Consider the following 18,016-nt stretch of genomic DNA (forward strand, 5'->3'; position numbering starts at 1 on the left):
ATTGCTCAAGCTACATTTGGAAGGGAATATTTGATTGACAGCAATATTCAGACCCTGTCTCTGAGTTTCAAGTCAATACTGAATCTAGACCACTCAGGAACACTTAATTTCTTTAAATTTAGCTAGGCAAGTCAGTTTAGAACAAATTCTTCTTTACAATGATGGCCTAGCAGGGAACAGTGTTTTTTTTAAACCTTATTAGCTATTAAAGTTTTACCTCATTAGCTCAGGGATTCGATCCAGCAACCTTTCAGTTATTGGTCCAACGGTCTAACCACTAGGCTACCTGCGGCCACTTAACACCTCTTGGGAAGCCATTCTGGTGTGTCTTTGGCATCAACATTTAAGAAAAAAATTGAAATATAACAAATAATTAAGGATCAACAATAAAAAAACAGAGTCAATATGCGGGGGCATCGGTTAGTCAAGGTAATTGAGTTAATAGAGGTAGAGGTAAAGTGACTATGCATGGATAATAAACAGAGAGTAGCAGCAGCGTAAAAAATGGGGAGTGGGGTAGGGACAATGCAAATAGTCCGGGTAGCCATTTGATTAACAATTACACACATTTTTATGCAAAATATACACCAGAATGGTGCTAAGTGTTCCTGAGTGGTCTAACCTCAGTCCTGACTTAAATCTGCTTAAGAAATCTGAGACAAGGTTTAAATAATCGCTGTCCATCAATGATCCCCAACCAAATTTACTGAGCCTGAGAAATGTTTTTTTTAAATTATGGATGTATGTTGCCCTAAGAGTTGTGCAAAGTTGGTAGAATCTTAATGTAAATGATTCACAGCTGTAATGGCTGTCAAAGGTGCTTCCACAAATATTAACTCAGGGGGGTGGAAACCTATCCAAATATGATATTTCAGTTGTTTTATTTAGTCTTAATTTGGAAATGTTCTAGAAGGTTGTCTAATTTAATCCCTTTTTAGATTTAATTTTAAGGCAGCAAAATGTGAAAACAAATATGATATGTTATGAATTGCAATTCATACAATATGTTACGGCTTTGCTAAATGTATGATATGTTACAAATTCCAATTTCCAATTTGTTGTGGCTAATTGGATAAGTCTCCACCCCCCTGAGTTAATACTTGTGGAAGCATCTTTGACAGCCATTACAGCTGTGAATTATTTTAATTAAGATTCTACCAACTTTGCACATCTCTTAGAGCAACATATATTAATTAATCAAATGGCCACCGGACTATTTACATTGACCCCCCCCGCCCCCTCCATTTGTTTTGTACACTGCTGCTACTTGCTGTTTATTATCTATGCATAGTCACTTCACCCCTACCTAAATTACCTAAAAAGTAGTAATAGTTGCAAAGTTGCTAATGATCTAAAATGCAACCTTTGGGTTGCTAGGCGTTCGCGTTATATGCCAACCTATCAACCCCGACCAACCACCCTACTCTTGTTCTTGCCTTAAGTAACCTTCTGTCTTATGTAACCATACCAAACATAGCATATCATACCCATTTGAGTGTCCTGGATGTAAATTTACTATGTTACGTCTAGTCTATGAGACCAGGCTGATCCCTCCTCTTTCTCTCTCCCCTTGCAACCCACCCTATCTCTGGAACAAAGTGCTTCTTGTGCTGCTGAGAATGCGCCTCGCTCCCTGCTGTGAACGGGTGCCATTAGCACAGTCTTGTGCTGCCCCCTGTGGAATATTCTATTTAATGACAGCAGGTTGGCTTGCCTCATCTTTTTCTTTGATTGATTGGGATACTAATGGTGATGATGCCTTCTGCCACACTCCTCTTGGTACAAACAAAGGCCGATTTTTCTGATTGCCTGGACAATCTAACTAACTGAAGTGTCCAATTTACAGTAGTTATTACAGTGAAAAAAGACCATCCTATTGTTGGAGGAGAGTGCACAACAACAAAAGCTTTATCACAGTAAATAATGTACTTGCATTCAGTAATCTTGCTCTGATTTGTCATCTTGAGGGTCCCAGAGATACAATGTAGCTTAGTTTTGCTTGAGAAAATCATTTTTTATATTCAAATGTAGGATCTGTGTCCTACAGTTCGAACCCCTGTTGTGTCTGGCCCCACAGGAGAGCGTCTTTTCTGTAGGGAAGCTAATTATCCATCATTTATGACATTCCTGGGAGTGTGAAAACTCAACATTTGTATTACCATATCATTTTTGTAAGTTGTCTATACTTATGTCCTTGAAAATGTATCAATTGACCAATTCGGCACATTTGGCTAGACTTGATACAAAATTCTGTGCAATAATGCAATGCTTCCTTGGATAAGTCTGAAGCGTTGCAGATACACTGCTGCAATCTGGTGGCCAAAATCTAAATTGCGCCTAAACTCCTATGTGATTTAATGGCCTTTCTCTTGCATTTCAAAGATTATGAAAAAAATAATAATATAGAAATCGCATGTTTTTTGTTTGTATTATCTTTTACCAGATCTAGTGTGTTATATCTCCTACATTGATTTCACATTTTCACAAACTTCAAAGTGTTTCCTTTCAAATGGTATCAAGAATATGAATATCCTTGCTACAGGTCCTGAGGTACAGGCAGGTAGATTTGGGTTGTCATTTTAGGCGAACATTTTAAAAAGGGTCAGTTCCTTTAAGGCCTACATATGGTGAAATCACATTTTTAACCAAAGAAAAGCTAGACAATTTTTATCTTTCAGACAAAGTACAATTTCATAGTCTGGACTGAAGTAATATGATTAGGTAGAGTAAATATTGATTGAACATGATCTCTGCATTTGCATCCAGTGTTTAAAGACATGAGCTTTTAATCACTCTAATCTGATGTTGCCAAATGCATGACATTATGTTGAATGTACATCGTGACAGCATTCTTATGTGTACTGCTATCATGTTGAATGGATGTTTGCTCTTCCTAATGATACCATTACAGACTATGACATTGTATTCTGTTTGACCCTGTCCATTTTCTGTGCTCCATGAAATCTGAAATCAGGCAGGAGGCCATTGTTCTCTGTCAACTCACAGAATACACCAACCCACACCAACATCATAATAACCACTAACCCATGAATACCTTGGCATTTGCTAGACCTAACCAAAGATGGTGGATAAATGAAGATAATTCACTCAGGCCTTTAACCATTGAAAAAAAAATTATGTTCTGGTCTACTTAAAGGACCCCCTGCCATACTAGATTTGTTTGAATAGGTCACTATTTCGACATCATTTTCTGTCCTAGAGAGGAAATTCACGTTTAGAATGATGAAGGCTACTTATACATATTCACGAATTGGGTGTAGGAATTTCCACGTGGAGATGATAAACATCAACAAATAGGGCACTGACAGCTCTCAGTGTAGCTACTGACTGGGCACATTGAACCAACGTGGAATAGACGCTGAATTTATGTCGGTGCCCAGAGGGTACCTAGAATGCTGACCTCAGTGTAGTTAGCTAGTTATCTTGCTAACCTTATCTAGCTAATGTTATCTGTTGCCTCTATGAAACATTTTTTACAACACTTTATTTAAAAAAAAAAGTCTGGTTCTGGAGCTGGATACGTCATAAGCATTGATTTAGGCCAAACTTTGCCACAGATGGACACCACTGGCCTATCTTTGACTTCGCCATCTATTGTTATCTCAAGTTTTGGCATCTTTAATAAATTGTGGCCGCGAATCCGCCATAGAAATAGTTAGAAAGAATAAGATGAAGCTCTACATTGTAATGGACCTTTGGAAGGTAGGCTGCTGACAGGCTTCAGCTGCAGTACAGCAAAGCCAAGTCAGCCCGTGCTCATGTTCAAATCAAATCAAATGTTATTTGTCACATGAGCCGAATACAACAGGTGTAGACCTTACAGTGAAATGCTTACTTACAAGCCCTAACCAACAATGCAGTAAAAAAAAAACTACAAAAAATAATAAGAATAAGAAATAAAAGTAACAAAAAATTAAAGAGCAGCAGTAAAATAACAATAGCGAGGCTATATACAGGGGTTAACGGTACAGAGTCAATGTGCGGGGCACCGGTGTCGAGGTAATTGAGGTAATATGTACATGTAGGTAGAGTTATTAAAGTGACTGTGCATAGATAATAACAGAGAGTAGAAGGAGTGTAAAAGAGGAGGGGGGGGGGGGGGGGGGCAATGCAAATAGTCTGGGTGGCCATTTGATTAGATGTTCAGGAGTAACATGGCTTGGGGGAAGAAGCTGTTTAGAAGCCTCTTGGACCTAGAGTTGGCGCTCCGGTACCGCTTGTCGTGCGGTAGCAGAGAGAACAGACTATGGCTAGGGTGGCTGGAGTCTTTGACAATTTTTAGGGCCTTCTTCTGACACCGCCTGGTAAATCAAATAAAATGTTATTTGTCACTTGCGCCGAATACATCAGGTGTAGACCTTACAGTGAAATGCTTACTTACTGGATGGCAGGATTTTCCCAGGGGAAGTGAAATGATAGGCTACCATGACTTTGCTCATGATCATGCACGCCGCAAATGACTTAAATTTTATTTTGCAGGTGACTTTTATTATCTGGATAGACACTTTATGGTTCTAGCTAACGTTACACCAATCAAAGCAGTTGAGCGTGTCGTGAAGCAAAACTTTAGTGGTCAAAACCATTAATCTTGGGGCGACGGGGGGAGCGGGTTTGAGAAATGCTATCATATCACTGAAGCGGTCTAAGGCACTGCATCGCAGCCAGGTTCGCAGCCAGGTTCGATCCCAGGCTGTGTCACAACCAGGCGTGACCGGGAGTCCCATAGCCATCTGATTCAATGAACGATGAGTTCATTGAAGTTTGCCTTATTGCCCAAAATTTCCTTTAAGGTGCTCCAAAGCTTTTTCCTGTCATTCTTTGTCATTTATCTTTGTTTCATAGTGTAGTTTCTTCTTCTTTTAATTCATTTTAGTCACATGATTTCTCAATTTGCAGAACGTTTGCCAATCGGTTGTGCAGCCAGACTTATTTGCCATTCCTTTTGCCTCATCCCTCTCATCAATCCACGGGAATTGAACAGTTTTTACAGTCGTTTTACAATATATACAACCCTAAATGAATAGAGTACATGTGGATGACAGGCAGATGCAGTGACTCATTGGTGTAATAATGGAAGTCTAATGACACCTTGTGACCAAGCCATATAATACACATTTGAGCCCACAAATGTCTGTTGTTTTTGCAGTGTCCACAGGGCTGAGACACTCAGGAGTGTTCGGAGGAGAGAAATTCCTATGTGTGTGTGTGTGTGTGTGTGTGTGTCTGGTGGTGTGAAATACTTTAATTGATGAGGATGGCAAGAATACTGCGGATGTTTAATGCTTGAACAAAATTGTAAAAACACACCCAGCTATAAACCTGTCAAAGTTTCATGCGCAGCACCTTAAGAATGCCAATACATTATAAGCTCTTTATCTCAGAGGTAGGACCACATGAGCTGATAAGGAAATAATCCAGGCCCAACTCTAGTAATAACCTAAAACTATGGCCCAGAGTTTTTCCTGGTCAAGTCACATGGTAGGAAAAACTTCTAGCCCTCATAGATTGCATCCCAATAATCTCTCCTTTCTCCAGAAGTGTGCACTCATTTACTACTCATTCACTACTCCCCCACCCTCCGCAGGAAGTGGATGCTTCTGTTTTTTTACAGTATTTTCAACCTAACTTCCATTTCCAGTGAAAGGCATCTTTCTATGCCAGCTACATTATTAGGTTACTACTCCCCACAAATATAAGAGCATTGGTGTAGGAATGGCCTTGAGGGAGTTTCTTATAAAAGTAATTTCCTGTCAAATCCATGAAGGGTAGTCAAGAAGTGCACACTTTGGGAGAAAGGAGTGGTTATTGGGAAGCAACCATAGGCTGAGTATGGAGAAGGCATGAATTTCATCACATAGAGAAACTACTGTCTATTTAATTATGCATTCCATCATCAGCCCATTGTTGTAGCCTGGATTTCCAATGTTAAGCATGGTGACAGAGCCAGATCTGTGTAGAAGACCACCAGTTCGGTGAGGGGATTTGACTGAACTGAACTATGGGATTTGACAGCCGGGTTAACCTGGTTAGCCTGCTTGCTGCGGGGATATGGGCAGAGAGATATATTTAGTGAGGGGGGGTACTGAGGCATACGGGGGTATGTGCCATCTCTGTCACCCCCCCCCCCCCCCCTAGTGGGTAGGATCAAAGTTAGCCCCCCCCCTAGTGGGTAGGATCAAAGTTAGCCCCCCCCCCCCCCCTAGTGGGTAGGATCAAAGTTAGCCCCCCCCCCCTAGTGGGTAGGCTCAAAGTTAGCCACCCCCCCCCTAGTGGGTAGGATCAAAGCTACCCCCCCCCCCCCCCCCTAGTGGGTAGGATCAAAGTTACCCCCCCCCCCCTAGTGGGTAGGCTCAAAGTTAGCCACCCCACCCCCCCCCTAGTGGGTAGGATCAAAGTTAGCCACCCGCCTGGGCAGAGAACACCCTGGCATGATATTGGGCTCAACCTACATCAGCTGTTCACTAAAGACAGAGCTGTTGTTGTCATTGTTACAACCTGTGAAACTCACTATCAAAAGGCAGACTTTGGCATTAACAGGTCACATCACGTCCTATATAAAGGTTGTTGTGTTCTTAGATGATTCCCATGCCAGAGACAGGTTTGGTGCCCTTTTGGAATCTCGATATGTAAAATAAAAAATAAAAAATGAACAGAACAGGTAATGGCTGCGGTGATGGCCTGTCCTCGCAACTCCTCCTGTGTGTGTGTTTGTTTGTCTCCCTTCCTTCACCTCTGTATCCTTTTGACTCCACTTTCGATCGTTTGATCAGATTTACAAGCGTAAGCACATTAAGGAGGCACCTACGGGGTAACATATTGAGTCGTCAGTACCTATCAGAAATCATAACGACAGCAGAAGTGCATGTTGAGAAAGTCTCAGATAGCTGTGTGTGTGTGTGTCAGGTTGCTGCAGAAATAGCCAGCCCACCTGCTGGGGATCACTGAGGGAGTGATGACAGAACATTTGCCTCCACCCCCCTCGGACATTGTTGTCCCTCCTGTATCCCTGTTCCTGTCCCTCGTACCCCTGTTCCATCCGAGAATGGGGTATCAGCTCGGTGACCAATGAGAACCCTGTGGATCCCATCCAGTATATGTACTGAGCCCTGGGCACACACAACAGTACAGGCCTATAAACACTACAGTATACAGCTACGTTATACACATTGTGGGGATTGATTCAGAGTGGCATTGTGGCGACTGATATGTTTTCATATGTCTGACTGTGTTTTATTTCCTCTAATCCCTTGAAACTTTATGACATGCCAACAAATCAAATCAAATTGTATTTGTCACATACACATTTTATTTGTCACATACACAATTGACTATCTAATAATAAATATGGTCTTATAAAATGTATAATAAATTCCTTATAAATACTATAAGAGTATAGTGTGTTTACTAGCGTTTGAACTCCAAAAAGACAGACCATAAGCATATCTAATATGGTACCCCATTCCCTATTCATAAAACGGGCAGTCTGATTGGCTAAAACAGCATTCCAGCCGGTACGACATAAAAATACTTCTTTACTGTTGTATCTGAAGTATCGCTACGCTGTTCTTGATATACCATGGCTTCCCATTATGCCTAACAACAGCCCTTAGGCAAGGTATTGGCCATACACCACACCCTCTCGGTCCTTATTGCGTAGATATAGCCTAGTGCACTACTTTTGACCAATGCCCTGGTCAAAAGCAGTGCACTATAAATAGGATGCCATTTTGGACACAAGCCATGTACAGTATAGGCCAGGGGAAGCATGTGGAATGTCTGGAGGAGAAGTTGAACAGTTATGTGGCATATTACTGGTGACAGGAGGGACATGCCTGCCCCCGTTGTCATAACTACATGTTTTATTATCTGGAGAGGGAGGCCGGGGGGAGACAAGATCACAAGAAGCTCTAGCCACATAGAATACCGGCTCCAGAACATTGGGCCTAGCAATACTTCAGATAGACCAATTATTAAAGTTGAGGACAACTTTACTATCCTATTGGAACTATGAATGTCAGTGTTTTGCTTCATATTATAAACTGGGTGGTTCGAGCCCTGAATGCTGATTGGCTGACAGCTGTGATATATCAGACCGTATACCACAGGTATGACAAAACATTTGTTTTTACTGCTCTAATTACATTGGTAACCAGTTTATAAAATCAATAAGGCACCTCAGGGTTTGTGGTATATGGCCAATATACCATGGCTAAGGGCTGTGTCCAGGCACTCCACGTTGCGTCATGCGTAAGAACAGCACTTAGCCGTGGTATATTGGCAATATATCACACCCCATTGTGCCTTATTGCTTAAATATCACATCTCACTTTTGCATATATCACAACAACAGGCTCTGACAAGTGCCTGAAATAGCCATGGAAAACATTCACGAGCCTTCTGATTTGTTGTCCCTGATTAACCTCTATAAAACCTGTCACATCAAATACAAAATGCTTCAACTACTGTACACTGTCACAGCAGCCTATTATGATACCTACAGGTAAGTGCCAAAATAAAAGAAACACTTGAGTAAATGAGGGTTCTGGCAGGTCTGTTATGGTGTGGAGTGCATTTTCCTGGCATGGAAAATCATTTTATACAATTAATACACAGCTATTCTGAGTGATCACCTTCAACCTATGGTACGGCATATCTATCCTGATGGGCGTGGTCTTTTCCAGGATGACAATGCCCTAATCTACAGGGCATGAGTGTTCACTGGATGGTTTAATGAGCATGAAAACGATGTAAACCACATGGACGTCTGTCATCAGATCTCAACCCAATTGAACACGTATGGGAGATTCTGGAGTGGCACCTGAACCAGCGGTTTCCACAACCATCAACAAAACACCAAAGGATGGAATTTCTTGTTCCAGACACTTGTAGAATCTATGCCAAGGTGCAGCTGTTCTGGCTCGTGGTGACCCAACGCCCTATTAAGACACTTTATGTTGGTGTTTCCATTATTTCGGTAGTTACCTGTATTTTAGTAATGATAATCAAAATCACAACAACCAATATACACATGTATTATTTTCATTTCAAGACACGTTGACCACTTTCATGGGCTTTAATGAGAATATAAACCACACAAGTGAAACAGAGTATGTATCCACCAAAGCAACAAAATAACCCACACAACATGACCCTGTTAATTTTCAGGGTTCCATAGGAACAAGGGCTTTTTGCAAAAGGCAGCGAGAGGAATTCACAGAAGTTTCCTGCAATGCCATTAAGGCGTAGGTCATGATTTATTATTACATTTTGACCTGCATTGTCACAATGTCACAGGAGGTTATATTTCATCCCTGGTGTCCAGCCAGCCCATTCTTGTAGGACTCTGGTGCTAGGCTATATCTGTTGTCCACCCGCTGCCCAGCCCTGCCCAGCCCCACATAAAAGAGAAAATCACCCCCATTGTTTCAGATCCCTCTGTTGTTTGAGCGAGACAGAGAGAGAGTACTGTACCCGACCCGACTGTGGTCCACCCTATTCCAGGTAATACTCATTTGGGTTGGGGATTCTGTGATTCAGAATCAAACTTAAGTGTTTATTAAGTAAATTACTTAAGAATGTATTTAGTTTACTTAATAATTACTTAAGTGAATGGTGGCGTTTTGTTGCTGTTGTCAGTGATTTGAAATGTTCTGAGGGTTTCAGGCTGATCAGGTAATTCAACAAAGGGAAGGTGCCCTAATTGAATTGCCTTGATCAGATTTCAAAATCAAATGTTCTCTCTCCAACCAAGGTTTTCATAATGGCTGATGAGTAAGTATTGTTATCTGGGACAATAGGTCGGCTTGACTGTTAATTAATTATGCATATAGCTCCTCTTCAAGTAAATTTTTTAATAATACCGCTTTAATGATTATGTATAGCTCAATCTCAGTGTGTTATCTGTTTAAAAATACATAATATTATCTGTTCTAAATATACTTAGCCTAAGCCTTATTATAACGAAGTGGACCTATTGTCTTGAGATGACAAGCCATTTGAGTCTTACAGCAGCATGTTGTAGCCTAAGTAATAATGTATGTAATGTAAGTATATAATAACTGCTTTTGGGAGTATGATACGTGTGTCCTACCTATTGTCTTGAGATGATAAGCCATTTGAGTCTTACAGTAGCAGCATGTTGTAGGCCCTAGTTATACTGTTATAATGTACGTATGTTAGAATAACTGCTTCTGAGGGTACGATACGTCCGTTCTACCTGATTGTGGATCTCTTGCAACTTACATTCCTTTGCAAATGACACATAATGACTCTGTTAAGCTGCCAGCTAGCCGTACACAGAGCTAAAACTGAGGGGATGCTACAATGCTATACGCAGCAGAATGGCTTTTCCCTGTAGTGTCCTTGCCCTAATCCATGGGTAAAATGATGATGGGGCTTGGGGACAAGGCTGCAACTGTCTGTCTGTCTGTCTGTCTGTCTGTCTGTCTGTCTGTCTGTCTGTCTGTCTGTCTGTCTGTCTGTCTGTCTGTCTGTCTGTCTGTCTGTCTGTCTGTCTGTCTGTCTGTCTGTCTGTCTGTCTGTCTGTCTGTCTGTCTGTCTGTCTGTCTCCTATTACAATGTAATGTACCTCCAGCAGGTTACAAATTGTTTTTCTTTTTACTAATGCTATTTTTTTTACTTATGTGTCTCCCTTGTCTTTTTGTGCCCATAAACCTGTTCAAATTTAAGTGAGGTAAGTATTTTAATGTTTATAAATTCACCATCATCACGATCATCATCATCATGACCATCGTCATCATCATCGTATTAGATTTAGGACAGGAAAATTCTTCATTCTATTTTGACTTGTCTGTTATGCCAAGCATTTCTTTCACGTCTAGTTGAATCTTACATGCAATTTTGAACAAAGTCCAATCAATCAAGAGACACGTTTTTCAGACTACCTCTCATAGAAGTGTGTATACTTGGATAATTTTGAACAATGTCCTGACATGTCCCCTCTGTCCCTGTAGGAGCAAGACAAACCCAGGCCAATGAATCCCAAGTTAATTGAAAAGGTGAGCTAGAGCCAGAACTAGAGCCAGCCCTGGTTCAACAGTGTTAATCCCTATATAGAGAGGGAACACGTTGTCCCAAGGTTGCCACTTCAGTCTTATCGGTTATTGTCAGCTATCAAGGGCCCAAATAGCTGAATGTTTTTTGAGTGACCACATTCCGACTAAACTGTAACTGCCTCCCTGTATGGATGAACTTATGCTATAAAGAGTGTAAAAAGTTTGCTCAATGGAGAATCTCTATTGAAAGAGTTTTTCCTTCTGGGACAAGTTGTGTCCAGGAACAGGCCAATTTGTAGTTAAATGCTTTAGGTCCATAGTAGATTTGTTATGAGTGGCAGTTGTGTTACCACCTAAACCCTTTTGGGCGAACACAAAAGGTCACCGATCTGGACAAAATCAATTTTCACTTTCAAGTAGACAGTACTGGGCACACATTTGCAATAACATTGTGTCCTTTTCCCAACAGCCGAAGTCGAAGATTACGGCTTCGCGTAAACTCTCCCTGAAGGTAAATTACCATGCATTATGTTAACAATTAACATAGATTATAACTAAGTCATTCATTATTACGGATACAACTGTAGTGACACCGTGAAGCATGGAGGACGACTAGCTACTGCATGGTGGTATCAGACTGGGTCCTCCACCCCTGGCCTACCCCTGGAATGACGGATCTTTATCTCGTCCAATCAGATCATGCTGCTCACCAGGGCGATGGAGCAGCTGGAACAGGAGACGCAGGACAGGGATGAGGAGAAACTGAGCTACCTGGGAGAGCGACTGCCCCCCCTGCAGTTCTCTGGACTGTCATTGGCTGAGCTACAGGTGAGAGACAAAAGAGTCAGCCAATTGAGGGAGCAATATGACTGGGGCAAACTAGTGGGCCAACCACAAAGCTAAACAATGAGACTGTAACTGAACAACACTCAAGTAAATATTCCAGCATGGTTATTCTGTCACATATACAGTACCAGTCAAAAGTTTGAAGGGTTTTTCTTTCTTTTTACTAATTTCTACATTGTAGAATAATAGTGAAGACCTCAAAACTATGAAATAACACACATGGAATCATGTAGTAACCAAAAAAGTGTTAAACAAATCAAAATATATTTTAGATTCTTCAAAGTAAGCACCCCTTGCATTGATGATAGCTTTGCACACTCTTGGCATTCTCTCAACCAGCTTCATCTGGAATGCTTTTCTAACAGTCTCATATGCTGAGCATTTGTTGTATGCTTTTCCTTCACTCTGCGGTACAACTCATCCCAAACCATCTCAATTGGGTTGAGGTCATCTGATGCAGCACTCCATCACTCCCCTTCTTGGTCAAATAGCCCTTACACAGCCTGGAATTGTGTTGGGTCATTGTCCTGTTGAAAAACCAATGATAGTCCCACTAAGTGAAAACCAGATGGGATGGCGAATCGCTGCAGAATGCTGAGGTAGCCATGCTGGTTAAGTGTGCCTTGAATTCTAAATAAATCACAGACAGTGTCACCAGCAAAGCACCCCCACACCATCACACCTCCTTCTCCATGCTTCACGGTGGGAACCACACATGCGGAGATCATCCGTTCACCTACTCTGCGTCTCACAAAGACACAGCGGTTGTAACAAAAAATCTCAAATTTGGACTCATCAGACCAAAGGACAGATTTCCACCAGTCTAATGTCCATTGCTTGTGTTTATTGGGCCAAGCAAGTCTCTTCATATTATTGGTGTCCTTTAGTAGTGGTTTCTTTGCAGCAATTCAATCATCAAGGCCTGATTCACGCAGTCTCCTCGGAAAACAGTTGATGTTGAGATGTGTCTGTTACTTGAACTCTGTGAAGCATTTATTTGGGCTGCAATTTCTGAGGCTGGTAACTCTAACTTATTCTCTGCAGCAGAGGTAACTCTGGGTCTTTCTTTCCTGTGGCGGTCCTCATGAGAGCCAGTTTCATCATAGCACTTGATGGTTTTTGGTACTGCAATTGAAGAAACTTTTAAAGTTCTTGACATTTTGACTGACCTTCATGTCTTAAAGTAATGATAGACTGTCGTTTCTCTTTGCTTATTTGAGCTGTTCTTACCATAATATGTACTTGGTCTTTTGCCAAATAGGGGTATCTTCTGTATACCACCCCTACCTTTTCACAACACCACAACTGATTGGCTCAAACGCATTAAGAAGGTAAGAAATTCCACAAATTAAATAAAAAAAGGCACACCTGTTAATTGAAATGCATTCCAAGTAACTACCTCATGAAGCTGGTTGAGGGAATGCCAAGAGTGTGCAAAGCTGTCATCAAGGCAAAGGGTGGCTACTGAAGTAAAATATCATTAGATTTGTTTACAGTTTTTTTTGATTGCTTAAGCACGATTTTCAAAACAGGGCCCGTGTTTACAAAACACTACACACAATTACCACAACCACACACCCAATTAGCAAAACACTACAGATCCTTTGCAAAATTAAACACTCTTGTAAAAACTATACACTTCTTTTTTAAAAACACACTTTGTTACCATATGAAACACACACGTTTCACATTACTATACTCTGTTTGCACGAGTTACACTCTGCTGTGATAAACCTAAAACACTTTGAGCACTTCTACTTCCCTATGATTAGAGTAGGCTACTATCAACAAAGTACAAATATAATGTACATTCACCAAACACTACACAAGACCAATGTTGCAGACTGAAGAAACTCATTTATTTCTCAACACGCCCAAAATGTTGACATGGAGATTCATAATACTGTAACCAAACGTCACTTTACGTATTGTAAGTTCAAAAAAATATTTAAAAAATAACTAGACATTGTCTCTTCGCCTAGCTGGATCTGGCCAGAGAATTTCATCAACATCGCAGGCAATGTTGTCATTAGCAAGACACCTTGGAAAGAAACGTCTTGAATGACGAATCCATCCTTGCATTGCTGCTACCTCCATCTGGTCACAGGCCTCCTCCATGGCTTGGATGAGGGGTACCTCAGCCTGGAGACGGAGATCATATACCTTCCACCGCCATGCCGAGAAAAACTCTTCTATAGGGTTGAGGAATGGAGAGTATGGTGGAAGATACAGTATAGGACGGTGAAATGTAGATGTTGCTGAAACCAGTTCTGAACCAGAGCAGAGCGGTGGAAAGACACATTGTCCCAGACAACAATGTATTGCATATGATCGATTTGATTTGCTGCTGTTATGTTGTGCAATTGGTCCAAGAATGTAAGTATGAGTGCTGTGTTGTAAGGGCCCATATGGGCATGGCGGTGGAGGACCCCATTCTGTGTAATGGCTGCACAGAGTGTTATATTACCCCCACGTTGCCTTGGGACATTGACTATAGCCCTGTGGCCAATGATGTTTCTTCCCCTCCTTCGTGTTCTCGTCAGGTTGAACCCAGCCTCATCTACGTAAATGAACTCATGCTGGATCTCCTCTCCATCCATTCGTAAAACTCTGAAAAACAGTGTCAGGCAAAATTGTGTAGTTCAGTGTAGATCTAGTATACATATTACAGAACAGTAAAAGATTATGAGACAGTATGCAAGATCACACTGCTAAAGTGAATACATACCTCTGCATAATCATGCCGCAGTCGTTTCACCCTTTCGGAATTGCGCTCGAATGGCACACACTTGCTTCATTTGAATATGTTTTTTTTTTTTTTTTATGCGTGCCAGTGTTGATGTTGAGACCTGATGGATATCGTTGAAAATGGCGTGGTTATTGACAATGTTAGCTTGGAGCTGCTTGAGTGTTATAGCATTGTTGGCCAAAACCATGTTTACTATCTCCCTCTCTTGCTGTTCTGTGAACATAGGAGGCCTTCCCCCTTGTCGTCCCTGACCCTCAATCCTATGTAGAAAAAAAACAGTATACAATAGTACAGTACAAAAAAACTGTAACACTTTTTTGGTTACTACATGATCCCATATGTGTTATTTCATACTTTTGATGTCTTCACTACTATTCTACAATGAAGAAAATAGTAAAAATAAAGAAAACCCTTGAATGTGTAGGTGTGTCCAAACTTTTGACTGGTACTGCATCTCAATGAGATTGATTCTTCACTCTTAGACAAAGGGGTTCCAAAAGAGTTATTTGGCTGTCCCCATAGAAGAAACCTTTGTGGTTTCCAGGCAGAACCCTTTTTGGTTCCAAGTAGAACCCTTTTTGGGTTCCATGTAGGGCCCTCTGTGGAAAGGGTTTTACATGGAATCTAAAAGGGTTCTACCTGGAACCAAAAAGGGTTCTTCAAAGGATTCTCTCCTATGAGGACAGCCGAAGAACCCTTTTAGGTTCTAGATATCACCTTTTTTGTGTATGATATTTAATCTTAGTGTGTTTATCTATTTTCTTCAGGACCTATGCAAGCAGCTCCATGGAAAGATAGATGTGGTAGATGAGGAGAGATACGACTGTGAGGCCAAAGTGACCAAGCACAACAAAGATGTAAGTCTTCGGCCCTTTGGGTGAGATGTTATCCTCAGGTCCTGCCTCTTGTGGTGGCAACAAATGGGTGTTAGTCTCAATGTTGCAGCTGGGTCAGGGACAAATCAATGGTCAGTGCCAGTTCCTGGGGTTGGCCCTGGCCGGGATTCGAACCCAGGTCCAGCAAGTATCAAACCAACATTTCTTGAAGAGGTTGCTAGGTGTTGGCTTAAGGTTGCTATAATATCTAATCGTAGATTTCGATGAAATCTACAGATCCATGAGTTGAAGCTGAAGGTGCAGGACTTAGGAGGGAAGTTTAAGAAGCCCGCCCTGAGGAAGGTGCGGGTTTCTGCAGACGAGATGATGAGAGCTTTGCTGGGAACCAAACACAAAGGCTCTATGGACCTCAGGTCCAACCTCAAGTCTGTCAAGAAGGAAGACACCAACAAGGACAAAGACAAGGTAACTGGGACTTGGGCCATGTACACATACTTTACCAATGCATCCTTCCTTTCTCCTGAACCTTGAAATTAGCTCACTTTGAAATTTGAAACCTCTCTGGCACTAGTAAGCACTGGCTTGTGCGGAGATGGCGTGGTCCTGGAAACCATGCTACTGTGGACCTCCGAGCATTTGCATCTAATGGTTAAACTGAGAGTATCTGCGACCATAACTTATTATAGTAGTTAGCTAGCTAATCAAACATGAGTTAGCATAGCGCTACTCATTGTTTGTTTTCCGTCTACACATTGTATGGGGATAGGTTGTAATGTGGCCACCTGAGACAACTCTCCACGAACACAAGGAAGCCTGGACGCTAAAGCTAGTTAAATGCTGATGTCTGACAGCACAGTGTTTGTTCCCCTTCCCTCTCAGGTGCTCACGTCTGAGGTGACCGACTGGCGTAAGAATGTGGAGGCCATGTCTGGCATGGAGGGCCGCAAGAAGATGTTCGACGCATCTGGTGGCCAGTAAGCCATGCTACAGCCTTGGGACGGGAACGACGCGCATGAAATGGTCCAGAGAGGAGGAAGAGGAGGAAGAGGAGCTGTGTAGTCCCTGAAAGCGCCCCGCCACACACCTTACCGCAGTACAAAGGCAGCATTGGGTTAAATTGTGAGGAGTCCAGTGCTGAGCAGTCCATTAGAGGGATATGTAGCTTTGTAAAACAGGTTGTAGTTCTCTGCTGGAGTGGAAGGGTTTCTATAAGAGTTTTACAGAGCCTGCAATTTCTTTCAGTTACTAATTACCAAATATTTGACAACCCTGTACAAACTCGTTTTGGAACTCAACCCAATATTAACAGTATACCACAAAGCCCTCAGATGAGACCGTATGTGGTAGTCTTGGAAACCCAAAGCAAAAATATTGCGTAATTGCGTCAAATGCTCAATTAAATTATGGGGAGAGTTGTATGAGATAAGATGCTAACGAGACTAGCGAAGTCTCCACCCCTTAAACGGAAACTCTCAGCCAAAGCACCATCTTCACCCAATCCTGATACGTCCAAATAACCAGTGACGGAACTGCAACAGAACTACTGCTCCTCGTTTGTCGTCACAACCCACCAACTTTTGACAGACGTTACGATAATATGTATGTTCCGTAATCTGTCCACGAGAGATTAGGAATTGATGCGCTTACAAAGCACATGAAGATGTGAACTACCTAAACACGATGAGGTTACATAAAAGTTAAGTGAATGATTGGAGTAATGTAGAATAGTGAAGTCATCATAGTCCTCCACTGAGTCAAACCTTTAGGCTGATAGTCTTAAAGAAATAGGAAAGGCTTGAGGCTGATTCACATTTACAGTTGTCAATATCATGATGATTTCCTATCTAATTAAGCAACATGTTGCTCTCTCGGACTCGGACTCCCTCGGGGCTGATGTCAATGGTAAAACAGCATGATTTAACCCCGCGCGGACAACCTCGCACATGATCTCTCCACCCTGTCATTGACGACTTAGCCTATCACGCTGGGACAGTTAACCACTTCTTGAAAAGCTGTGTGTGGTGCATATCTCACTATTGCTATTTATTATGGAAGATTAGATGTATGTGTCTTTTATTTATGGCATTATAAAAAATGTATCACCAAAGGATGTCCTTGGTTTGTTATGCGAACTCACATCAGTGTCTATTTTCTATTGTCTGGTACTCAGTGATCTAATAGAGGCATGCATGACCATGGGTAGCAGTTTAAAGGGATAGTTCACACAAATTACAAAATTACATGTTGTTTCTTTACCCTGTAAGAAGTCTATAGACACGGTATGACAGCAATCTATGCTTTGGTTTCCAAATGCTAACATTATAGCTTTTGTGACACAAATCACATTCAAGTCATGGTACCTATATTAGCATTTTTCGCGCATCATATGCAGCTCATCTATAAGTGACTTTGTTGAGCTAGACAATTCATTTCAGATACTTTAGGATGATTTGGACATGATGCACTAAAAATGCTAATATAGGTACCATGACTTAGGATTTGTGCTACAATGCTAAAATATTCATATTTGAAATAAGTGCCAGGGAAAC

General features: G+C 41.5%; 1 protein-coding gene across 5 annotated transcripts; it reads left to right on the forward strand.

Moving 5' to 3' along the window:
- Window positions 1-9,349: 9,349 nt before the first annotated feature.
- LOC139533795 (troponin I, slow skeletal muscle-like) lies at window positions 9,350-17,574 on the forward strand. Of its 5 annotated transcripts, none has more exons than XM_071332176.1 (8): window positions 9,408-9,522; window positions 9,685-9,792; window positions 10,995-11,039; window positions 11,506-11,547; window positions 11,733-11,864; window positions 15,399-15,488; window positions 15,744-15,932; window positions 16,347-17,574. In XM_071332176.1, the coding sequence occupies exons 3-8, from the start codon at window positions 11,016-11,018 to the stop codon at window positions 16,443-16,445; spliced, it is 576 nt and encodes a 191-aa protein (XP_071188277.1). In that variant the 5' UTR covers window positions 9,408-9,522; window positions 9,685-9,792; window positions 10,995-11,015; the 3' UTR covers window positions 16,446-17,574. The 5 variants fall into 5 exon arrangements, with proteins under 5 accessions (XP_071188273.1, XP_071188276.1, XP_071188277.1 ...); XM_071332173.1 differs by having other exon boundaries at window positions 9,431-9,522; window positions 9,773-9,792; XM_071332172.1 differs by lacking the exon at window positions 9,685-9,792 and having other exon boundaries at window positions 9,350-9,522.
- Window positions 17,575-18,016: the final 442 nt, after the last annotated feature.

The sequence above is a fragment of the Salvelinus alpinus genome, chromosome 11, assembly GCF_045679555.1.
Source record: "Salvelinus alpinus chromosome 11, SLU_Salpinus.1, whole genome shotgun sequence".
Lineage (NCBI taxonomy): Eukaryota > Metazoa > Chordata > Actinopteri > Salmoniformes > Salmonidae > Salvelinus > Salvelinus alpinus.